General features: G+C 30.1%; 2 protein-coding genes across 2 annotated transcripts in view; one reads left to right on the plus strand and one right to left on the minus strand.

The window, feature by feature from the left end:
* The first annotated feature begins 249 nt into the window (after positions 1 to 249).
* LOC116771104 (integrin beta-nu) lies at positions 250 to 14,204 on the plus strand. The gene is made up of 13 exons (XM_032662815.2): positions 250 to 486; positions 3,963 to 4,101; positions 5,974 to 6,131; positions 6,406 to 6,571; positions 6,654 to 6,798; positions 7,474 to 7,663; positions 7,966 to 8,087; positions 8,234 to 8,560; positions 8,847 to 9,019; positions 10,728 to 10,919; positions 11,416 to 11,585; positions 11,817 to 12,008; positions 12,308 to 14,204. Exons 1-13 carry the CDS (start codon positions 417 to 419, stop codon positions 12,694 to 12,696), a joined length of 2,433 nt encoding a protein of 810 aa, XP_032518706.2. The 5' UTR covers positions 250 to 416; the 3' UTR covers positions 12,697 to 14,204.
* Positions 13,058 to 26,733, minus strand: part of LOC116771105 (estradiol 17-beta-dehydrogenase 11-like) — a 28,801-nt gene continuing 15,125 nt past the window's right edge. The window contains exons 3-7 of the mRNA XM_032662816.2: positions 21,902 to 22,026; positions 18,967 to 19,077; positions 18,188 to 18,435; positions 17,659 to 17,775; positions 13,058 to 14,425 (exon numbers count right to left, since the gene is read on the minus strand). Coding sequence (XP_032518707.2) covers positions 14,251 to 14,425; positions 17,659 to 17,775; positions 18,188 to 18,435; positions 18,967 to 19,077; positions 21,902 to 22,026 — 776 coding nt within the window. The 3' untranslated portion in view covers positions 13,058 to 14,250. The remainder of the gene's footprint in view (positions 14,426 to 17,658; positions 17,776 to 18,187; positions 18,436 to 18,966; positions 19,078 to 21,901; positions 22,027 to 26,733) is intronic.

A 26,733-nucleotide genomic window follows, 5' to 3' on the forward strand; every position in this document is an offset into this window, starting at 1 on the left:
TTGATAAAGAGAACATCCTGTCCGATAACGCTGAAAATGTGTTATCATACTGCAATTAATTCATACGGCGAGGTAGTTTCGTAGTTCATTTCTTAAACTTGAGACGGTTACAGATTATTCGTCTTACATTCCGTGCTTTACTCGCTCTAGTTTAATATAGTTTCATTATTAAACGGCAATCGATACGAAACAAAATTTCCCTTCACGATTTTTCCGCTCACGTTGTTTGAGCAACAAGTCAGTCAGTAGATTAGAGTTTCGGCAGATGTCGAGCGAAAGAGTCGTCGGTGTTGGCCGCGCCAGGAGCGCGCTGGCCGCGCCTCTTATCACCTTATCAGCCCTTATCATTTACCCATCGCGAAACCGATCGGCTAGTGCCAGTTGATTTACGTGCAAATACAAGTGATTAACCGATCATGATCCGCATATATATTGTGTTACAGTTTTTGTGTACTTCTCTACATATAGGCTTCATCGCCGGACAAGGTGAGAATGTTTTCCATATGTTATTTCATAAAAATAAAAAAAAAACAACATAACAATCCGTATAATCACCCGATTAGTGTGATTTAAAAGTCACGCCTTAATACTATTCATGACGCTAGCAATTTGAATATATACTCTATTCGACGCAGTGATTTGTATTCTGTTTTTCATTTGCATTTGCTTTAAAAGTTATTTGTAACAGTTGAACATTAATTATTACATGATATTAAATAAAAACGAACATACGATTACGACTGAACCGATATTAAATTACAAAGCGGGCACATGTTAACTTATCAAACGAAATTAAAATAACTAATGCATCGAACATCATAAGTAATAATTAAACAAAGCCCTTATCAGACCATAAAAGGTTTGTGGCTTCAAACGGGAAGATTTATGTGATGTACATCTCGACATAAATGGATTCCAAAATAGCGCCTGCCGGAACACCTGTTAGATTTGTATAAAAATAAAAGATTTACTTGATAAGAATGACAGTTTTATTTAAAACAAGACAAATAAACACGTCCATGTACGGAATTAGTTCTATCCGTGAGTTATATTTACTTTGAGGAGACGTTTCAGTCAGGAATATTATTGTGTTTGAAGCTATATTTCCTGAACTTTATTAGTTCGGGATTAGTTTGAGAAGGGACTTATATAACAAGAGATTTTTAGGTTTTATATGAAACAAAACTGTTAAATGCACTGTTTATCAGCATACCTACTTTATATATATATATATATATATATATCTATTGAATAAATTACTGTTTTTAGCAGAGTTTTTGTTTTAGTTTATAACTTTCTAATACATACAGTTTAATAATTGCAATAAGTTGTGGCTAAATTTATTAATTGTTTGGATTTCAGTCAGATATGGGTCGAAGACCAAGAAGATTGTTTAAAAATCTTTACAAGATCATTGCACAACTTTGTTATTGTCGTTATATTTAAAAAAAAAAAACAATTTCACAATGTAAGGCTGAAGTGAATTAAAATGTCGCTTTTCCCTCAAAATAGTTTCGTCTCCTTCAAAATAGTTTCCTGCATACCTAGTCTTTACTATAAACTTCATAATATTTATGTTTTATCTGGAAATCTGGTTTCTGGAAAACCATAAATAAACTATGGGAATAACTTGCTCCAATTACAGATAACATATCGATTTTCCAAAATAAATATGTGTTTTTCGATAAGACTAAATACCTATAAACCTCTTTTATCTACTATTGAAAAAAAAGGAAATCAAATTTAAAAAAAATCTTATAAGATATTAACTGTTAATGTATTAATAATGACAGCAACAACAATAGGTATATGTATATTTTTACAAAATTATACAAATTTGTGGGACATACAAATTTAAACCTTTTTAAATAGAACTAAAAGAAAAAAACTAATTTAAGAATGTTTTGAAATAACTATGTTAAATAGCATGTTAGTGTCTGTCAGTAAAACATGTTAGGTACATACCTCCAGCGATTCCCAAACAGTACAGTGTTTAGAGACCGAGAATTCCGTTAAAACTCGTTTTATTTAAAACTTAAAATCATTGTTCATTTCGTTACCTATCATTAAATGTTAAAAAAAATATTCTTAGTTATTATTTCAGGCGGATTTGTTTTAATATCGGGTGTATAAGAAATGTCTACAGTGATAACTGTACAACGAAGGCCGATTTTATTAATACTACGGACTACTGAATCTACTTACCATTGCCAATTTCGTCTTGCCGTGTAATTAAAATAGATATGAAGGTGGACTTTCAAAGTTATAATACAAATGATGTTTATTTAAATATAGATATAGATGATTTGTGTTATTTGATATAAATTAAATATGGCCCGTCTGTGTTACACGAACAGTCAGACGCTCACTCGTATAAAATAACACGTGTATGAAAAAAAGAATTAGTACATTTAGATTCACTATCAATTACTATGAACGGTTATTTTGAAGGTATAAAGAAGCGAGATCTTTTTATAGCTATATTAATGTAAGCCATCATTTAATTAATTTCATACGAACTAACAAAACTATTCTTTATTTATGCTCTTCATATTTGTCATAACACACTTATCGAGACATTAGTTTGGATTTTTCTCGATAGCAAACATCGAATGTTTGATCTTAGTCTATTTGGGTCATGCTTGGTGATCCTGTCGTACACAGTAAGACGGAAAATTACTGATAAATAATTCTTTATTCATATCAAAAACCTTAAAATATAATAGATATATTAAAATATATATTATTATTATGTTCCCTATAACATCGATTCGAATCAAGATATTTAGACTTTTTACTACTTTTACTTTGATTGATGACGTATTGTTTAACATCGTGTTTTCAAACAGAAGATATCTAATAAAATACGGAGGTACTTAATCATTGGATATTGTTTGTTAATTTAAAACCTTTCTCAATACAAAGGTCCCAAACTAGTTTTCGCAGTTGTCTTCGTCCAACATAATAAAAGGTTGACCTGCATTTTATAATAGTAAGGAGGCTTACCAATATTTCCGGTTCTGTCTAACCTAAAACATCGGATGTAGGTCAAATATACGGTAATGTTTTTCATTCTTTCCGAGATAATAGCTATTTTTACAAATTTTAACATAATCTGTTAGTAAAGGCAATTTTGGCATTACTCACCCAATAAATTGAACTTCTCTGTTCATAGTTACTCGAAAGTAGAATTATAAAAAAAATATCAATATTTAAATTAAATTATTTAATCTAAATCTAATTCAATGACAATAATTCAAATCATCAGTCAGCTAAAAATCAACAGGTACCTAGCAGTTTTAAAAATATATTTTTCCAGGTGGTATTTTTAGTAATAGATAACACGTCTCTCACAATAAAAGATGTCATTTTTTCATTAGGATTAATTAATGATTATTGATAGGTAAGTTATACGTATAATTTTTAGTATTGTAGCCACTATATTTTAGTGTGTTTTGTAACTAACATTTCGTGTGAATTCTTGATTACAAATACAATAATTACTTGTAATCATTTACATTTTCAAATCGCTCCACATTTTTTTTTTTGAAGTAATGAAACGTTTTATAGTTTTATTCATTTTTCAAAACATTGTTACGATACTCTGAAATCCTTTGGTATTAATAATTTACTGGACTTATTGCAAGTCCCTAAATCCCGTGTTATCCTATACTTGAACAATTGAAAAATCTACTTATGTTATTGAATACACTATACAAAATAATTATAGGGTACGCTTCTTTAAACTTTAATGTACGTCCTTACCCTATTCCTAATAGTTACTCATATTATTTCATTAAAATTTTTGTTAGCATTTAATGCAGTAACTATTTATACTATATTCATCAGCTACATACAATCCAGAACATAGCATATGGTCCGTTACTCAGGTTGGGATTTAGTTTGTATTACGTCAAATAGGGATATTCATTTTAATCAATAATAACTTTCATTCGTTGTAGTTGATGACCAGTTACTCAACAAGCTGGTTTGTGTGGATCATGATGAGTGTGGATCGTGTTTGGCAGCCGCGGCTCATTGTAGATGGTGTGCGGATCCATACTATAGGTCTTCGGCCCCAAGGTGCAATGATGATGAGAGGTATGCATTTTTGTATGAATATATAGAATTTAGGGACTTGGACTCTTGGGATATTTCTTTAAAAATATTAATTTTATTATATTATTAGTTTAACATCATATTTTTATTAATAAATATAATTTATTCAAAAAGAAATATTCTAATCAATGAAAATATATTTAGTATTGAACACAAAGTTATTCCATAGATATTTAAGATATGAGAGATATATGAAGATTCTTTTTTTTCCGTTGAGATTGTCATCCTAGACGTTTAACAGACTTTATTTTCCCATGCCTCACACCTTTATCTGATCTCAACAAAATTTATAAGGAACCGACTTTAGAGCTTCGAGCCAAAAAAAATGATCAATATCACTTCATAAACGTGGAACTTACGTGAACTTAAATAAAAACACAATTCCTATGTCGGTCAAATAAAAAGCACCTCTAACAACTTTATAGTAAAGTATAAACATGGGAAACTACTGTATATGATATATATTGCATATAAATAATTGATATAAAATGTTTTAATTCGATAATATTTACTTAAAAGACTGTTACTTGAATTACTTTCCCACGTGTTTCGGTCACACTCACAGTATGAAGACATCGGTTTGATTGATCGTAAAGCGACCGTGACAATGTCTATAATTTTTCAATTTGCCTTATATGGATCGCGCTCAGTTAACGTCAGCATTGATGGACAATCAAAAACAACAACGCTTTTGTAATTCGTGATGAGATGGAATTCGTTTGAACATGAACTCCGACAGATTCAAGGTGTGCATTCACAAATCTTAATGGCTTACGGAATCTGGGTGTTATATTTAAGATCATGATTATCTCAAAACCCGCCTTTTTATATATTCCTTTAAATAATCGTTGGTGTTTTTATGTTTGAATATTTATCAAAGGATATTTTTACTTATTTCTTTCCAGTAAATCTACTCTAAACACGTTTGTTTTAATTCGAGTGACTAATTCTGTAAGCTTAGTTTCCAAGTTGGAATAACTTTGATTATATCACCAAGATGTGTTTCTATTTAACACAAAATCAAGATAGGTACATTTAATTTTAAATTTAATTTTTATATATTTTTATTTTATTTTCATTGCTTGTTATTCTTCTAAAGATCACGATATTTATTTGTATTTGTATTGGTAATTTTCTATTTTAGGACAAAATTTAGAGGTGTTTAGTTAGATTTAATTCAAATATACTAAGAGTAAGTAGGTTTATCCTGTAGCTTTTAATATGGTAAAATTCATGTTATTACGTATTTCTTAAATTCTACTTGATAATATTTCCGGAGGTATAGTCAAATAGTGATGAAAGTTGGGTCTTGATTTGTTAAATTAATGGCCCAGGGTAGGATCCTCACCGTTTTTTCTTTTTCCATAGAATATTTTCCCGTTCTAATTCTTACAGTTTAAATAAATACATTGTTGTTTCGACATAGAATTTTTTTTAATTTTATAATAAACCGTTTGTTTAAGCTCCCGTGACTTAACTAAAATAATATAAATATTTGTAAAATTAATCCTGGGACTCGAGCTAAGGTTTATTTAAAATGACGTTACTTTCATTGTTTACGCTTTAGTAACTATCAAAGTAACTTAACCCATAAAACAACAGGTGAGAGAAGAAAAATACAGAAGCCGGCAAATCTAAATCCCATAAGCTCCGCTTAAGATAAGAGTTATAAAGTAGAACTATTCCTAACAAAGCAAAACAAATAGCTAATACTACGCGTAATTAGTCACGCATCTGAGTAATACTATTAAATATATAGGATGTTTTTTTTTTATTATAACCACATCCGCAACGTCGAATAAACTACAGTAGCTAGCATGAATCAGATGCAATTAAAACATCCTTTGTTTTTAGCCTGGTTGCGACAGGTTGCAGCCAAAGCATGATCCAAAGACCAGAAAAACCTGTATGGGAGGTAACTGAAAACTATACGCTTCAAGACATATCACCAGACAGTCATGAAGCAGTTGTGCAAATACAGCCACAAAAAATAAGGCTATCGTTAAAGCCACGTACGTTGACTCACTTCACACTTACTGTTTAACTTATTTAAGATTTCATAATGTTGTCATTTAGGTTAAGTAACATTGCTTCGTTTACGCTGCAATTGAACTATGATTTAAGATAAAATGTTTAAGTGGCATTTGTTTGAGAATGTCTTGGTGTCGTTTCGCAACTGAAAGAATATGATATTAATTTAAATAATATCATAATTCATATGTATCCAAAAAACTTTTTACGTAATGTAACTAGATAAAAATATATATTTCTTATAATGCCCTTCAGGTGAAAGCAAGAAAATAAAATTCTCCTTTAGACCGGCTAGAAACTACCCTTTAGATTTATATTATTTAATGGACCTTACTTGGTCTATGAAGGACGATAAGGAGACTTTGGTATCTTTGAGAGACGATCTGCCGACCTTGATAAAAAACTTGACGGACAATTTTAGGTAAAAACGATTCCAAACAAAATTGTTGTATGCGTATTTTGATAAAATATGATTGAAACTGTTACGTATTTATGTACTTCAGGATAGGTTTTGGTAGTTTCGCTGAGAAGCCTATAATGCCCTTCATAAGTGTCGACGCGCGGAGACGTGAAAATCCTTGTACAGTGGAGGAACAGGCTTGTGAGGCAACTTATAGTTATAAACATCACTTGTCATTGACAAATCAGGTAGGTTAAGTAGGTAAATGCATCTATTAAGTTAATTTATCCAAACAAATTTAAAATTAACTGTTCTACTGCTACTACTTTAATATCTTTTTAAAGATTTTCTCACTTTCCTTCTCTTAGAAGTCCTATTACTAATGTTAAATTGGTCTAAGCTTTTCTTATAACACGAGTAAAAGATTGTATCTGTCCAAGATCTATCAAAATCTGGGCGTTTAGAAGAAAAGAAAGAAAAGAAAGAAATAGAAAGAAATATTAATTTTATTTTTTTAAATAAATTTGAATCTGAGTTTTATTTTGACGTAAAAACACTTTTATTTATATGTACCTACAAATATTCTTGACAAATTGAATTTCGTCAAAGCTGTTTGTAGGTAACAGATTTCAGATTGAAAAAAAAACATGTATAGGGTCGACTGAGAAACCACCTCCTTTTTGAGGTCGGTTAATAAGTAATGTCGACTATAGTCATATCATAAAATAGCTATTGCAGGCTCGTTCTCCCCAGGAGTGCTGGGAGACTTAAGTTCTTTGTTTTATTTTTCCGTCGTAACACCCTTAAGTCCAGCAACCATGGACTAACACCTATAAACGTTTATGGCTTGTAAGCTGAAATTTACACAAGACGTTCGAATTTTGAACAACAATAAAAATATGCTTCGTCACTTATTATTACAGGTGAACGAATTTATAAAAGAAGTGAACAGTAGTTCCGTAACAGCCAACCTGGATAACGCCGAGGCTCAACTAGACGCTCTGGTACAGGCGATAACATGCGATAAGCAGGTCGGCTGGTCGTCACACAGTCGGAAGATTATTATACTGCTCTCCGATGGCCTGCTTCACACTGCGGGTGACGGAAAATTGGGTAAATAACCTCTCATTAACTGGCCAGAGACTAGTATTGACGTCATCCTGCAAATGAGCTTTATTGTACATACCTACTTATTTCTGTGTTTACTTAATTCTCACGTTGTTTGTAATTTCATGTTGAATTTAAGGCTTATTTTTGGAATAAATTGTCACTTGTATTTTACAATTTTTTTATATCTCATTGATATAATTTTAATGTAATTTGTTCTAAAAACAAATATAAATATAAATTAGTGTGCGTGCGTTAGTATGTACATACCTATGCGTATATATTTTCCTATTTCATACAAAACACAGGCGGGGCGTCAATCAAGAATGATGAAACTTGTCATTTAGATGAAAATGGATATTACTCGGAAGCCGCTACTTATGATTATCCGTCCATAGCGCAAGTGTACAGAATATTAGATAAATACAAGGTAAAATTTAATAAGTTTAAAAGAAACATTCATATAATTATGTTTTTAACCATTAATTTAATCCATAGTTTCGTAATTCAACCAATGCATATTTCAAAGTATGTTGTATATAATTTAATAATGAATGTATTTATTATTTGTTTTAGGTAAACGTGATTTTCGCTGTGACGGAAAACGTAAAGGCCCATTACGATAGCTTGCACCAACTGTTAATTGATTTCACTCGTGTGGCAAAGTTAGAGAGTGACAGCTCAAACATTCTGAAGCTGGTCAAAATGGGTTACGAAGATATCGTGAGCGTCGTTAACTTCGAAGACGACGCCGGTCCTGGACCGGTAAAGGTAAAATACTTCACCGATTGCGGAGTGAAAGGTTCGATGGTTGAGGCGAAGCGTTGCACGGGCGTGGAGTACGGCATGACACTTAACTTCGAGGCCCACGTCAGTTTGGAATCTTGTCCCGAATACAAAAAGGTTTGTTGGTTTAATTAAACGTTAAGTAGTTTTCATTAAAAAAAAACTATTACATAGCTAAGTCCGCACCTAATGTTAAATAATTTGTGAGCCTTTTAGTTTTTATCGACCCTGATTAAGCAGCATACTTATCGTTATTAAAATCTCATATCTTGGATGTGAAATAAATTAACTATAGCAGCAACTTCTAATTTATTTAAAGTTTGAGATGTTACGAATAAAAAAAAAAAACAAAATATCTATGCAAAGAAATAGCACAATAAGTGAATGTAGCGTGTATTTTCAGTCAAATCAGACTATAAGAATATCAGAAACACAATTGGGTGAGGATACTTTGACGTTGGAGATCCAGCTTCAGTGTGGTTGTAACTGCAAGAGTGATCTGATAGAGAACATGGACCTCACATGCCCGTCTAATTCACATCTCGTGTGCGGCGTCTGTCAGTGTAATAAGGGATGGTAGGCATTTTAGACATATTGACTATTAATGACATTCGGGTTAACTTGATTGATATATTCAGTGTCCGAAACGATAGTTCGATTAACGGTAGTAGCTCCTACACACTATTATTATAATTTGTCGAAAAAATAAAAACGTTGACGCAGGAAAACATTCCACGATTCCAGTGCGAGAGAAGCCATAGCATAAAAAAGTATTTGTTTTCTGTCAATTTTATTTTTTTTCAAAATTAATTTCAATATAAATATGTCAAATCTATATTTTCTTAAGTTTTTCTATTTTATGATTTTTATATATAGATAATATGTTATAGTGTTTGATTTCTAAAAAAAAATTTGCTTTTGCTGATGATAGATGCTGTCGTGTGTGAGGAAAATGTATTTAATATTTATAAATTATAATTTTTTTATATACTCATATTTACTATATACTGTAGTATACACTTGTATGTATTATTACACTTTACAGAGACTGTTATGAAGAAGTATAGATTTTAATTGAAAATTTGTATGTCTGTATTCAAAGTTTACAGTAGGTATGACGTGTTACATAAGCGATGGGGCAAGTATGAACCCCCTTAAATAGGTGAATTAAACCGTGTTCAATCTCGTGTTTTTTGTTTAAGGCTGCGCGCCGGAAATTAATTAATATCGTTATGGAACATTAGAGCGTGCTTATATTAATTAAATGCGCATATTCGATTCGTTTTTCTCCATTTCAACTTATGGAGCGGGTCGCAATGAATTACGTATTTTTGAAAAAAATCTCTCAAAATTTTCCAACTGCTGTGGCAATGTCTTGTCTTAGATGCGAATGGGCGTACCAGATATATTAAAAAAAAATTAATTTTGTAAACAAAGTTAAACTTACTTATCTACCTCCATTTATTTAAAATATGTTTTCTTTTTAAATTTCAACAAACTAAGGCGGTTTCTGATGTCGTAACTACGCTTATACGCTTATATATAACCACCTTGAAATAGTTTGTTCGATCCTAGCAATATTTGGAGGGAGATAAATTGCGCGCAGTCGTACGTCGTTGCACTAGTAAAATTGTGACGAAAAATTGTCTAATGTGCGCTCGGCCTAAGATTTAGTGAGTGCATAGAAATCGATGCCTGGGAAGTCTTTTCAACCTTAACAATATCATGTTAATTATACATCACGCGTTTGTTCAACATTCTTTATTGGAAACAGTTTTTATAATGCAAATTAAAAATATAGCAAAAACCTTGATGTAATCAGCTCGTATTTTTGTTCATCTTATAGTTATGACGTGTCATTTAGCTTTTTTCCTTTTTATAAATGAACAACGTAAATCTTTTTTGTACCAACTAATAAAGAGCAATGGACAATAAGGTTATGCTTAAGATGGAATTTGTCTATGTGACTTCTAAGACATTTCGTCACCATTTTTTTAAGATAAAAAAAGAAATTAGATGAACTATGACCCTTTCACCTTAATTTCACTAGTAAGTACTTTGCCCATAAGCCATAACGATCAGTGTTCTTTCATCTTTTCTGTTACAAACCTATTTGGTCGACACCGAAAAATGATCAAAATATATCAAAAGATAAAAAAGAAAATTATCTTTGATATAAAACATTCAGATATATTTGTCTTATCTTAATTTCTTAGCTAGGTATCTAGGTAGGCAAAGAAACTTTAGCTAGGTTTTCATTGTAACTTTTATATTTAATCTCTAGGTCTGGTCCATTATGCGACTGTTCAATAGAAGATGAAGCGGCCTCAGCGGCGTTGTTGTCTCAGTGTAAGGAGCCCAACGCTACCCGGGCTATAGCTTGTTCAGGGGCCGGCGACTGTCTCTGTGGGAAATGTCAATGTGACAACGGTTTCAACGGCAAGTACTGTCAGTGCAAGTCGTGCGAAGTTAGTATGTGAGTATGATGTCACCGAGTTCACCAGTATCAAAGTCTCTAGTCGCGACCATGTTCATACACGAATTTCTCTTTACATACGTCAGTATAAAATTCACCCATGACATTGGCAAAATCTATAAGGAAACGCCAATAACTAAGAGAGTGAGACAGAGAGAGAGAGAGAGCGAGAGAAACAGAGAGAGAGAGAGAGTATGATGTCAATTCGCTGAATATTAATACTTCCATATTCAAAGATTTATATACAAAAAATCTTAATGCTTCCTGCGTTCAGTTTGAGAACAGAAAGAAAAGATCTGTTTTCATACAGAAATTATTTTTAGTTTCCCATCTAGTTATTATGTTAACAACAGCTGAACACATTATTCTTACGGAACCATACTTTTCATGCAATATATTTTTATATATTTTATATCTCCCTATTCCAGAACGGACTTTAAAACGTTAAATATAATACTATTCGTCTTATTATATGCTATATTGTGTTTCTCCGTAGAATAAACCGTTTGGAATGTGGTGGTGCTGAGCATGGTGTGTGTGCTTGTGGGAAATGTGCCTGCGTCGCCGGCTGGAGCGGGGAAGCCTGCGACTGTACACTCGACACGGACCTGTGTATAGCACCAGGCCGGGAGGATGTGTGTTCAGGAAACGGAGATTGCGTCTGTGGTCAGTTTGTCTCCGTACCTACCTGTAACTTATTCGATTTAAATCAAGCTATTTTATAGCACTTGTTGCTCTAATGTCCATTGGTGGGACTGTACAGCTTTCAAACTAATATACTTATATATTGCAAATTAATTTCATTTTTACTGACTACAAAATTTTATTATTTTTATATGTATTTTATTAGGACTAAAAGTATTTTTTGTATATTATAAATTTATATATAATTTCCAGGTCGTTGTCAATGCAACAGGTTAGAGGACGGGACACTATTTTCAGGCGCATTCTGTGAGACTTGCGAGACTTGTGAGAACCCGCTCTGTGCGAATGCGGAGGCCTGTGTTCTGTGCCACTTGGACAGCAATTGCACAGACGCATGTTCAATTGGCAATATGAATTACACTGTCAGCGAGAGACTGAATGAAGGTTTGTCAAAAACAAAAATTACATACAAATATTATTATTACGATAATTTGTATTTGGTTCGTTGATAAAGTTAAGAAAATGAACTTAATATGTTAGGAATACAATTTGATGTGAATATTTATGTCTAGAATTATGTCTTACAAGAGTATATATTAAAGGTTCAAGCAGAAATGAATATACCAGAAACACTTAGTTAACAGTTCTAGATAACGATCCAGGAAACAGTTTCATTATTTGGTCATTTGGTTATTTCAGTATAGTTCAAAGCGGTTGTAAATCTATTAATATTTGCGTTCCAGTGACCAGGAATAGCGATGATGCATCTTGTATTCTGCGACGCGAGGAAGACGGTCTGGAATGCGAATACCAATATACATACAAAGCTGGCGTCCAATCCATGATAGCCATGGAAATAGTCATCAGGGACAGGCTATGCTACCAACCCACCAGTGCTAAAATAATGACGAGCTCGCTGATCATAATGGGCTGTGTCATACTCGCCGGTTTAATAGTAATCATGGCGGTGAAAATTGCCCAGGTCTTGTCCGATAGACGAGCATACGCCAAATTTTTACAAGAGGCCCAAGAAAGTAGGAAGAATATGCAAGAATTGAATCCCATATATAAATCACCGATATCTGAATTCAAGTTACCAGAATCCTATCCGAGAGATCGGGCTGATTTATAGGTTATTTTTATTTAGTTTTAACTGAATTCGTTTTCATTAAATAGGGAACGAATTAGAGATATAGAAATGTGGCATTATGTACTTACCTCAGAATAATATAGAGTACAATTTTCTTTGACTAAGATTCTTGATTTTCAAGTGTATAACTCTTGTAAATAAAACTTTATTAATTTATAATACCCAATATATTATGATAATCAATAAAAAATAATTTTAACCTAAAATGAACCGTTAAAACGCTAGTCTCTGTAATATGTTTAAGGTTTTAAAGACTTGTTATTTTTATACGACAATCGCATGTTGAGGTCGGCTATTAAGTTTGATAAGACGATTTTTAAATATGGAATAAAACAAAAAAATATAACTTTTTCATATGTTTATTAATTGACTTACATATTTCGTTTCTTCTAACGTGTTGATCGATATTGAGAAAGTGTTGTCATATCTAAATAGTGTGTTATTATTTTAGAATGGCAATACACTATTTTGTCAGCTATTATTTGACATTGACAGATGGGTTGGAAGATACATTTTTTATTATCTACGTGAACTTGTCTTTCTTTCTTTCTGTCTTTTTAATTGTATAGACAATATAATACATATAACAGTACATCGTAATTTTCCGATCATATGTATATTTTGTATATATGTATAGTATAAAATTTTATTCTTTTCATTTAATAAGATTTACTTTACAAAATTTCCAGAACTGTTGAATACTAAACTTATTTCTCACAACAACACCTCTCCAAGTTATACTTGAGCAATTTCGCGAAACCTTAACCTTTTTATGAATTGAGGTTATTAACGAGGTATTTCATAAAACTACTAGTCGGTTAGTAAAATATAATGAAGACTTCAAACGTAGAATGTATACGATATATATACATATACACACATATATATATAATTCGTAAGTAAGTAACAGTAAGATACTTTGCATATCTATCACAATAACGGATGTTATATTATTTTCTATACCCACAAAGATATCGAAAAACCATCATAAACCATAAATTTATTTCACTTAAAAAGAAGACATACCCTTTTTACACTAATGATCACATCCACGACAATTGCATCTTATGTGACTAAAAAAATATGCTATTTAAGCAAAATTTATCATATACGAAATATTTAATCCTTTGAGGTTTAAATATTTATTTTATATCAAGTATTTAATTTATGTTTATCGAAAAACCAAATACCATTAAAAAAAAAAAATCATAATTTTAGATTAATGCACGGATATGTTTTATACACGACATAATCTATTCGATATTAAAAATTTACCAGAACGTTAAATTTTATAAATCTCTATATATATTTACATAGAAATAACGCTATACATACTGTGTAAGGCTTTTTTAAGGCAATCACGATTAAGGCAACTTTGTTTTCCATAATTTGCTTTACCATATAATATTGCTTATATTTTTACAGTGCCGCTTTAAATCCAATGTTGGTGATATTGTTACAAATTATAATAGATATCTGGGTCGGCCAAACCGACAAACATTGCGTCCAACATTGGAGACGAGTTGTTAAATCCGCTCACACTTGACGATCGTGTCTGGAGGGTGGTGTGAGGGTCATCGGCCGTGAATCAGCCTTGCTAGGGGTAGCGGGTACAGGCTTCTCAAGTGGATCTGGCAACGGCATCGGCGCTGGGACAGCATCGGGGACTAGACCTCTAATCAATTCTGATATGCACGCCCATGGCACGATCCTGAAATAATGTTTTAATACTGTCAAATAAAATGAAAAAAATATTGAATATTGTACCTTAAAATTATTTATAAAGAAGAAATAAAAGCTATCGGAGTTATGCTATTATTTCGGCTTTGTCTGCGTAATAGAACACGAAACAATTTTTGATAGATTTATATATTAGTTTGTGTGAATTAGTTTGCGAATCTCAGAAACGGCTTATGTGAGTGAGTTTGTCACTTATATAATGAGTTCGGGCGTAAATTTGCCATAAATAGCAGTTACTTTGTACGTAACACGGATACTTTAATAGTGACGTGTGCATCATTAAAAGAAGATTGCCACAATTATATTTATTTCAAACAAAAACATCACACGCAAAGGTAGGAGCCATTCATTTGTTGTTAAGATAAAACACAAATACAGAATCTATTGATCCTCCTTGTTAGTTCTTTTAAAACAACAAAGATGTCTCGCGTATATGAAATGTAGATTGTAATTTTCGGAACCGTTTATAAAACCCTCTTTTCTAAGTTATACATTAAAAAAATAGTATTTATTTCGACTAATTTCATTGACATTATAAGTGAGACTTCCAACGTTTCCGTAAACACGGTGTCTGAATATTTGAAAAATTTTAAATTCAATTATACAGGATCTAAATGGTTTATACATAAATTCAGTTTAATGTCAACTTTAAATGAACACCATGTATATGTTTCTATCCCATTCATAGATATCGTATGGTTTTTATCAAAGCATAATATGTTTATTTTAGACTCATTAACTATCTCGGTAAGGTAATATTCGGTTAAAATTATTTTTTTCGGTACATGATCATACGTATGAATTTTTAAGTAAATTTTACTATTATATTATACGATATTTAAACTAGTGTGACTGGAGTGAGAATATAATGTTATTATTTCAAAACCTTATATTTAAAGATCAAGATAAATAAATAATTTTACTTGCAATTTAGTTTGTTAATAAAAAATATATTGAAGATAACGTTTTTAATTTTAAATCATCGATGTGGCAACACTGTGTTATATTCCAATGTGTTTATTAACAAGTGTAAATGAATATTCTAGTAACACGTGAAAATATAGTTTCAATGCTCACTGATGATATACACAGCGGAAAAGTAATCGCATTCAAACGAAACAACGGAAATATGGTTCTTAAACAAAACACGCAAAAATCTGAACAATCCTTGAATAGTTACATATTTCAAACAACACTGAGAACTCCGTGAATATCATTTAAAATTAATGTGTTCTGTAATAGAAAAATATTAACCATGAAATTAACTTTTACCGTGACGTTTTTTTGCGAGAGTTTGTTGGAGACTGAACGTAACAACTGTCAGTTAACCAACGATTTTCTCTTAATTACATGCAATATATATTTTAACAGTTAAAATAAGATGCATCATCACCGTCGAAACTATTTTATTATGATCAGATAACAAAAATTTATAATATATTGTTAGAAATCGACTCTAAGCATTATAAAAATACAAAATACTTTCTAGTGAAATTATGACGTACACAAATGAAAGTACAATAGTTATGAATTATGGACAAAATATTCTATAATAATATTTATCGCTATGTGTTTGTTTATCTTAAAGAAAGGAAACGAAACATCGGATTTCTAAAGAGTTGTATGTTAACAAACAATCGAAAAAGTTAATGGATTTGAACAAGATTATAATCGCAGAGAATAGAAAAAAAAACAATGTTTTTTAATGACAAAGGAGTTAAGGAATAAAGGAACAGGTTAAAATATATATATATATATATATATGAAATACAATAAGTATTATATATACCTAACAATAATTATCAGTCGGAAGCAAATGTACATGAAAGGGAAGAACGAAAAATTATGCACGATTTCTAATATCATTTAATATTTTGTATTAATCGTGTGTTCGATTGTGTATCGGCTAAAATAATATGTATATTTTTTAATTTATTCAGTTTGTTTTCATTTTATATTTATTGTTATTTTATTAATATTTAAGCCGTCTTTTATCAATTATAGATTATCAAGGTTGTTCCTCGATTCTGTTATAAATTGATGGCATTTTATAGTTTTTATTTATTGTTGGGATCATTTAGAAATATAATTATTTATTATCTGTAATTATTGTTTATTATCTGTGAGTACGGTATATGCAAAACGTTTCTTATAAAAAAAAATCCTTTTTTAAAATATTACACTTTAAAAAATTCTTGATTACATTTATTCTTAAAAGTTAGTATACAAACTATATGGTACATGTTCTTCCCGAAGACCTTGAACTTTTATTATATCAGGAAAAAGAAAATGTAGAAGTATTAACTGCTGTTGACGTCTGTATTAATTAATATACAAGAACCAGTTTAACATGAAACCTCAGTTTTTAGTTTGCGTTTTTTATTAATAAAAATTATTGCAGAACAAGAAAACCTTATCGTGCGTCCTTAACGTCAGTGAGGTCAAAATGGCGGTCGAAAGAAATAAAATAATCTGTATATATACTTATTTCTTTACAGCACATTGGCAGTGTAATTTAAACCTTAGACATGTTATGATACGACTAAAATCCAAATATTTATTACAGGTGAATATCAGAATAAGTGGTCGTAAAAAGTTGGCACATTGAAGTGTGCGTTGATAAGAAACTCATTATATTTTGCATTTAAAAATGATTTAATGTTAGAACAACGTTTCATCGTAAATACAGATATTATTATAATATCAAGAGGTTTCATATAAAAATCTAAGACTTTTTAATTGTAGACAAAAAAAAAAATATAAATAAAAAGTTTTTTTTGTATTGACGAATTGTTTAAGAAATTCTCAGTCAATTCTTTCATTGTTAAACAACATACGGAGTGTCTCGAGTTTATCGTTTAATGAGTAATTCTTATACAATTATGTGCAAAGATTTACAAATGATGCGTATGTTAATATTGTCATACTTGCAATAATAAACAGCTATCGCATACAATATGTAGTGAAATTTTTTTTTTTTTTTACTATTTACCCCCATTTTTTCACGTAATTTTTTTTCTCCTACCTTCAATTACAACTGGAAGAGATCTCGCTATAAAGATAAGGTATTTTATGTACATTTGTAATAATAACTATTTAATGTTATTATCAATGTTTCACATGAATTGTTGGAATAAGTTACAAAAAAACCGTAGCAGGATATATACAAGACATTAAAATTAGTATATAATGTATGTGGCTTACCATTTAAATGGCAGTAGCAGTCTGAAATATGAGGGTATTACGGCCACTGGCTCGTTCGTCCTTATCGCCAAAACCACGCGATCAGCTACTTCATTCGGGCTGAGGGTAGGTACGAACCTGCCGGGATTAAAATATTACACTATTTAATGCTCTCTGTCATATAAAATATATCAATAAAGTGTCTCTGGTTAGTTGAAGATAGCTTCAGTAGATTACTTTCGAATTATTTGTACATGGATATGTACGTAGGAAATTCGTTACCATGTAATCTAAACATTTCCGTTATTGACGTCTTATTAGAATTTTAATTCGGAGATAGTTTTTCTAATGTATGAGAATGTAACATGACTTAATACAGAGCTAAATATTTACAAATAACTCATAATATGAAATACAAAGACGCTGTCTGCGACGGTTTCAATACAACACAACCTTCATGGTATAATGTGCCTTATTATATACATTCGTCATAACATTGTCAAGTCGTGACTAAATTTATAACAAGTTATATAATTTAAAAAAAACCTACCTCGAGTTAACCTCTTCAAACATTCCCGTCGCTCGGATGAAGTAGGGGCATATCAGCGATGTGTTCACACCCTTAGCACCTTTGACTTCTAATTCTAATCTTAACGCCTCGTCGAAGCCACAGGCGGCTGATTTAGAGGCGCAATAGTCGACTAACTTGGCTACCCCGACTTGACCAGCCATTGATGCTATGGTCACTATATGACCATCATTATCTTCTATCATAGCTGGCAAGAAAGCTTTCACTGTCTGGAATTGAGTAAATTACAATCTTTATATTAAAATATACATTGAGATTTCTTTCGATTAAAGATTTTACTTTGAGTTGAGACTTCTTTCGAGAGAGATGTTAATTTGGAAATTGCACTAAGAATATATAAGTTTCCACGTTTTCACTAGTCTAGGTTGTATTATATAAGGTTCAAAGGCAGAGTTATACGACAAATAATATACATATATATATATATATATTAAACTAACACGTTGCTTGATAACAAAAATAGTATTGAAACACGGAAATCAGCTCTGTCGTGTATTTTGTTGACTAAGCTCGACGTTTAAGATAAATTTTACCACTTTGTACTGACCGTCAACACAAACTGACCTTACATTTTATATATTAGAAAATGAATTTCAAAGCACTAATGTTTATAATTTTTATTCCAAATTGAAGTTGAAAGAAGCGAAACAAAACTTTTTATATAAAATAGTGTAAGGCAATGTTTTTGTAATAATCAGTGTAGTGTGTAGTGTCATTTTTAGAACAACATTCATACATACCCAGAAGTGTGCTAAAATATTAACATCGAATGTCCTCTGTATAAGATAGTCGGGGGTGTCCAGAAGGTATTGTCCTGATACAACACCTGCGTTATTGATCAACAGCGACACCTAGCGAGGGAATTGCGGTATTAAAATAAGTGATTTAACACGCTTTTGTAGAAAAACATTTTTTTTTTTATAGAAATGTCGCAATATAATGTAAAAGTTATACGTTTATATAACATTTAATAAAAAAAATATATTACTAAATAGTGGCCACTGATTACTACATTCTTAACTATGAGATGGCAAATTAATTTTTTGATAATTAAACCCAGGTATTTTTGTCCAAAGATTCTTTTGACGTACAGAAATTAGCACCAGCCTGTCAAAATGATTTTTAGTTAAAGAAAACTTTGCTTTTTAGGTATTCACTGTTCGCATATGCAGTAAAAGATACAATTATCAAATTGTTGATAAATGCATGTTAAAGCATAAAATTTTTGCTCACCTCTAAGTAAACATAAACCTATTAACACAAAAACATTAATAAGTAAAAGAAAAAAATATAGTTGAAGCAAGATAAATAGTGTTTTACACTATAATATACTTATGATATTAAGTCAGTATATAGTTTAAGTGTTTAAAAAAAGGATTATCAATACAGCCTAAACTACAGTTCCGTTATGTGAACATTTTTTTTAGATATAATTTTTTTAATCTACTTTTGCTTATCAAATAGGTTCCTGTTTGATTGAGAGATTAATAATTTGTTAATCGATATTTTTTATATTATAATAATTTATTCCTTTGTTTCGTGTGTTCGAACCGCCCGAACAAAAGGAGTGCTAATTGTGTTTTTTTTAACTACAAATTAGGGTAAAACTTGAAGCAGAACGTGTTATGTTTTTCACATGATTATCGTAATAAAAAAAATGTTTTAAGCAATAAAAATAAGTTTCTTTTTGCGGTTGCATGTTTTTTGCTTTAGGTCATTTAATAAAACATTCCAGAGGTACATAAATGTTTAACACAATAAACAATGTTATATACATTGTGCGGCATTATTTAAAACATAAAAAAAAATCACAAAAGACAAACAATGTCATACGGGGACGGCCATGAATTTTTTTTTTTATAAAAATTACTTTAAATTTTTTGTTAATGAAAAATATTCGCATAAAATTATGTTAAAGTAAAATATTAAAAAAAAATATGTATAAAATAATTTTAAAATTTTACTGAGAAAGCATTATAATTTAAAATGTTTCTGAGGTGTTAAAAAAAGTGTCTTTGAGTCATAAACCAACCATGCTAAGTTGTTCTTACTAAAAACACAACAAAAAATAAGCTACTGTGATTAAACTAGAGGACATGAGAGGAGCTAGTTATCGTTTTTATATCAAAAACATAATTATAGTGTCTGCCTTTAAGCACAATATTTCTTGTTCGAAATAAAAAACGTTAAATATTTATTTAAGTCAGTAGAAGAAAACTGCGATATTTATTATTTTCGAATCTTTAAAAAATATATCTATATATAAAATCAAATGGAGTTAGCTATTAATAGTCGAATATGTTTTGCTGCTCCTTTACGACCTATGGCCTTCTTTGGCTTCGTCAATCATTTAAGACCCGAATAAAAAAAGGTTTAATACACTTTGAAGGTCATCGGACTGGTTTCATATGAAAAAAAAAAACATCGATCGTTGCATTAGACTGTAAATTAAAAATCCAATATATTATATTTCAATCCCCAGTCAAAACTTGTTTAACATTCCACTGTAAGTTTTTTATTTACTTTAAATTGCCACAGATAATACCATCGATGTTTTTATAAAAAAAAAAAACAAGATTAATTAGAAAAAAAAAAAAGTTTCATACATAACTTAAAATTTTAAGTATCTTTGTGGTTTAAAATAATAATTTTAGGTACTTCTATTGACAACAAGACGTAGGTAAAGATATTTTATTTATAATATTTTTTATTCGTATTTCGCTGGCTGAAAAGAAAATAACACCGACTAAATAGTAAAATAGGACTAAAGTCGGGGTCAGCTAGTTGTTAAATCACTTTTATGTTACAGCCATTAAAGTCTTCGGCGTCTTTAGTAACGACTTTAAAATGTTTACTGCGGACGTATCAAGTATATTTTTATATATTATTATTAAATTAATATTCAAATAATTATGTTGAGGTTGCTCAAAGATAAATAAGGCAACGTTTAATTTGATATTAATTATGTTTAGAAGTATGTTTTATTCACATATTTAAATTCTTGTTTCACGTTAAATTATACATCAACAATTAATTCTTAATGCATGACGAAATTCTATATGCTTTCTTGCAAAATTAAATTAATTAGTACTATATTTCTAGTGCTTCATTCTATTCAAAATTCAATTCACAGAGTTTAATTCATCTTCAAACCACATTCACATACACATACGAAAACTCACACCCACACATGCACACCTAATCTCGGTTAAGATGAGATCTCGATTACGCACGTAGTCATGCTCTTACAGACTCTGATTTAAAAAAAAAATTCAATTATTTCAAAGAAATAGTTAGTTTTTATTTCTATATGAGTTATATGTACCTTACCTAATCTTATTAAAACTTATTTATAGATTTAATATATACATCAAAGATCTGTATTGCCCCTAAGGCGGAGAAACAAACTGACCGCTGTAACTTTCTTTGTGGTAAATGCCTTAATATATATTTATAATTTAAAAGCATTAACATTCAGTTATCTTGAATGATAACGATGATATTTTTAATTCGAAAGAAATTACTATAATGAACTTATAATGAAGATTGCCTTCAAAAAAGGCGCACATTTCTTTAACTGACTTCAAAAAGGAGGTGTCTCAATTCGACTGTATATATCCTGTTTTATTCAGCCAAATTAAAACTATCACAATATTAAATTATGTATTAACTTACTTTCCCGACTTCTTTCTCTACTTGTTTCGCTGTGTTATAGATGTCGTCTCGACTTGCCAAGTCAACGACATATCCGTAGCATTTACCGCCAATACCCTTGACTAGCTTGACAGTATCTTCCAAACCTGAAAAAGATGAAATGAAAAACACATTTATTTTATTTCTTTATTATTATGTTTTAGTAAATATTTCTACGACATACGAATCGAGCTTAAATGTGATTACAATCGAACGATATATTAATAATCTCATAATATTACATTTTAATATTATTTTAGAAAAACTAGAAACGGTAGTAATCTTAATCCGAACACCAGAAAAAAAATATACTAAAAATCATCAACAAAAGTTAGCATTAATTTATTTTTTTTCTGAACTGACATTGCACATTGTATGTGCCAGTTTTAAACAAAATTCCAGAAGCGCAACTGAATACGATTCACAATTTTACTGAACCTACTTCATAAACCTAAAAATGTCAATCAGATACACTTTTTTTGTGCTAAGGCTTCATCCGCACTGGAATTGTGAAATAATTTACCAATGTCATCAGATACAATTACTAAAAGTTGAAACTGCAAAGACAGTTACGACCTTTCAAAGAGTTTCAACCTACCACGAATCAATATATTTTGGTGAACATTTTCATAAGAAGTCAGTACAAATAAATCATCTAATTTTATTTGAATATAGATATTTTCAAGGATTATGGTTGGATCATATATATTCTAACGTTGATGGATCTCTTATATTATTAAAGATATTTATGTTTATTTGAATTTAAACGAGTTTTACAATAACATTTCCTTAATCCATCATAAAGCATTTGCCAAAACAAAATCGTCATCGTCATGTAAACCGTTAAAAAAGGGTTTAGCACTTCATATTTTTAAATAAAATAAAAAAAAAATAACTTAAAAGAACAACCGAATAAAGTACTTTATCATTCTAAACGAGATGGAGAGTCCACATTATTATATTAAAATAACGATTTTAATATAATAATGTGTCTATATATAGTTATTTTATATAAATGAGTATTTATACAATTTACAGGAATTGCAATGATATTGTTGGAAGGTAATAACACCTATTCATAGTATTGAAGCTCCGGTCGTTAAAACCCAGCACGTACCACATACAGCGGTGTATCTTATTACAGCTTCCATTATCATGAGAGATACATTAAATATACATAATAAAAGTCGCATTAGAATTAATAGCAAGTTTATATTTATGTGACAATTCTACTTAATCTAAACTACGTATAATTCATAAAGAATAAGTCTATTAAGTTTAGAATTAATATAATACTTAGGTACGAAATCTTTGTGAGGGTTTAAATTAAAAAAAAAAACAAGTATTGAATTAAAAAATTAAAAAAAAGAATTCTTTCTTAAAACTGGTCTATGATGGATACATTATAGATAAAACAAAAAACAATAAACATGTGTTCACTGTTATATATTTAAGAATATTTTCATCCAAATTCATATTATTAGTAAATTTATATGAACTTTCATTTAATTTTTATATTTTTTATAAAAAAATAAGACGAAAATCAACTACAGATGATAATTAAAAAGAATTCGTTAAGTTTTTAATCTATAATAAGAAAAAATATTCTATATGTCTGGTTATAATATTATTACTTAAATATATTTTCATGATAAGAAATATTTGTAAGATGTGGCATTATCCCGTTTAGTTAAGACTGAGTTTGCAAGCCGCCTAGGCTTGGTAAAACTAACAAAACTTCCGTCATTTGAAGGTTTTCATACTAAAGTCTTCTGAGCCCCAAAACTATTCTAGCTTGCTACAAATTGTTGGTAGTAAATAAACTATCTCTTACACTTTTGAAAGTTTCAAAATGCTACTAAAGATATATTATTAAAAATCTTTAAACGATACCATACGATATTTATAGATAATTGTGATAAATTTTAATATCAATCTGCTCTCCAAGTGTTGTTAATATATAATGGCATTTATTCAACAGACATAATAATTTAAATAAGGAAGTCTACCTGCATTTTAATGAAGCAAAAATAGTGGCCTTTTAAACAAGGGCTTATATAATATAAGCAAAATGTATATGTACTTAATGATAAAAAGTTTTATGTAAAATTCCTTTAAAGTTAAGAAATAAAATAAATTCGAATTCAATTTAATGAAATTAATTTAATTCCCCTGTCTGTGTAATATATTAAAATTTATCGAAAAAAGTTAATCTGAACATTTAAGACGTAAATTGTTCACTGATTTCCCTCACTCCGAAACTTGTAACAATAGAAATCATTGTATAGTTACTTAACCTATATCACACATAACTTTCAACATTTGTTTTATAAAACGTAAATATTTGCTAACTACGGGCACCGTAAGATACAACCGTTAAATAAAAATATTACCAGGTCATTGCCCTTACGTCGGATGACTTGCGACTTGCGAGAATTCGGCTTTAAAAAAGCTTTTGTCACAGTCTAAATGAAAAATAAATAAATACATTGAACTGAAAATATGAATCAGTTAAATTAAACCTTGATTTATTTATCACTTTATTACTTGTTTTAATCTTATATGTAAATGGAATATAAATGTTTCGTGTTTAATTCGAAGTTATTTTTTTCATGTATAATGTCGAAATCCTTACGAGAAAAAAAAATCCAAACGCAGTTTTCGTTAAGAATTACGATTATTACTTTAAATATTAATCGTATGCAGAAAAGGTAATTGTATTAATTATTATTAATAGAAATATCATAAAATCATTGTACATAGATTTGACATAGACACGCAGACAAAACGTGGACAACAGCTATAGTGTTATAAAAATTAGTATGTTCAACTCATTGTATGAATTAAAGGCGTCTTCTTTTTAACATTCATATCTCTTTTTTTAACCGACCCTCTTAAACAAATCCTAAATAATGAAGTTACCAAGTCATTATAATGAGTTGAAAGACTTTCGCGAGTATTCATTAGCAGACGGTGTGAGAAAATTTTCATCTACTGCCCGTGATCACGGGTACTGCAAGGTAACCGAAACGTCGGGAGTATTTAGTTTAAAGTAATAAAGACGGGAAACGAAAAACGATAGACGAAGTAAATTAAAATATATTAGTTTTATTAATGTTACTATAAAATACGATATTCGGATTTTACTTTGTTATTTTATTATCGCTACATCCAGCTTTAGTAATGAGTGAGAGACACTTTCAACTTATCTGCAAGTGGCCCCCAATACTGAGTCGAAACGTGTGGCACAGATATAAAATCGCGAATAAAAATTCGAAAAACTATTTTTTTTTTACGTTTCATTAAAATTTAAGTACATATAATAATTAAATAATTAATTCATTAGCAAAACCGTTACATTAAATCTTATATAGACCATAATTAACCATTCAGGCAAAAAATATATATATTAATCGGTATTTATATAATAATTGAGTTAATTAAAGATCTGGAAGACGTACTAAACCTTCAAGGCCCGCCATATATGTATATTGAGGTAATAGTATTATTTATCATAGTTATTTATCGTCAATAAACCGAGTAGATATAATTTGTGCAATAATTACATCCGTGGTTTAATACAATAATTCTATTCAACGTAGATAACGAGTAATGTAGTGAAAATTTTATCAACTATACAACAAGGTTTGATATAAAATTAGATTATTTAAACTTGCTAAGACATTAGCCTAAATATTATCAAAGCAAAAGTTTGTATGTCTGGATGTATGAATTGATCACTGTGTAACGGTAGTAATATTTTGAATGTGTTTCGACTACGTGGAAATGGGCTTAGATGTAAGAAGAGGTCAGAATTAGTTTCGTGGAAGATTCTAGATACGAAGGACAGTATAAGGATTGGTCGTATAGCGGGCACGCAAAGTATGTTTATCCCGACGATAGCGTCCTTATCGCCGATTTAAATGACAATGTACCAGTAGGCAATTTAACTTTGGTCGATCCAAACGGACATATTTGGCTCGGTAGGGCCGAGCAGGGCTTCGGGTGGACCCCATCTATTACTTTAGAATTAAAAGCGGAATTTTTATTTGATGTGTTTACGAAAACAGTTCGAATAACAATTACGTATAGAGATATGAGTAACGAAGTAAGCTTAGAAGCTCGTGCATTCTATTGTCTTCCAAATGAAGCCGTAACTTGCTATATTAATATTCACAAGGTTGACGTTATTATCTACGTCTCTAACAATGAAACGTACAGACAATATTCTCTGGAGTGTACAATAATATACACAACACAGTTTGTGTTATGAAGCTTTCTCAATGCAAAACGAATGGCAAATTGAAACGTTTGAAATTATGACCGATCACATAAGAAAATAAACATCAATGGTTCGTTACTATATTAAAAATTTTTTTTTTTTTTTGTCAGCTTACTTATTTAATGTCGTTCTGTGGTTATTGACCGCATTATGCTTTCTTGATATGTCGGAAAGCCTTTGTCATTCCCAAAATCATTAAATATAAGAGCTTGTACATTTTATTCGAAATGAAGTTCAATGTGTGCAAAGGACTAGTTATGGAGAAAGTTTAATTAATTTAAAAACTATTACGGTATCTGTCAGATAAAATTTAATGAAAAAATAAAATAAAGTGTTACGAAAAATATGAGATCTATTTTAAAACCGTTATCAAGCGTTACTTTTATAAAGGTGGAATTATTAGAACTAATTAATGGAAGCTGTAATTATATTTTTTATCTACTTCTTGTTCATTAAAGCGGATTTCCTAAGAAAGTCTTTAAAGTTATAGATATTTAAAAGTATCATTTAATTAAAAAAAATTGCAGAACAC

The sequence above is a fragment of the Danaus plexippus genome, chromosome 17, assembly GCF_018135715.1.
Source record: "Danaus plexippus chromosome 17, MEX_DaPlex, whole genome shotgun sequence".
Taxonomy (NCBI): domain Eukaryota; kingdom Metazoa; phylum Arthropoda; class Insecta; order Lepidoptera; family Nymphalidae; genus Danaus; species Danaus plexippus.

Excerpts from the sequence above, each read along its gene's own strand:
- LOC116771104 (XM_032662815.2), top strand. The coding sequence starts at position 417 with ATGATCCGCATATATATTGTGTTACAGTTTTTGTGTACTTCTCTACAT. Across the intron at positions 487-3,962 it reads AGGCTTCATCGCCGGACAAG|TTGATGACCAGTTACTCAAC; the intron begins GTGAGAATGTTT and ends CATTCGTTGTAG. Across the intron at positions 8,088-8,233 it reads GAATATTAGATAAATACAAG|GTAAACGTGATTTTCGCTGT; the intron begins GTAAAATTTAAT and ends TATTTGTTTTAG.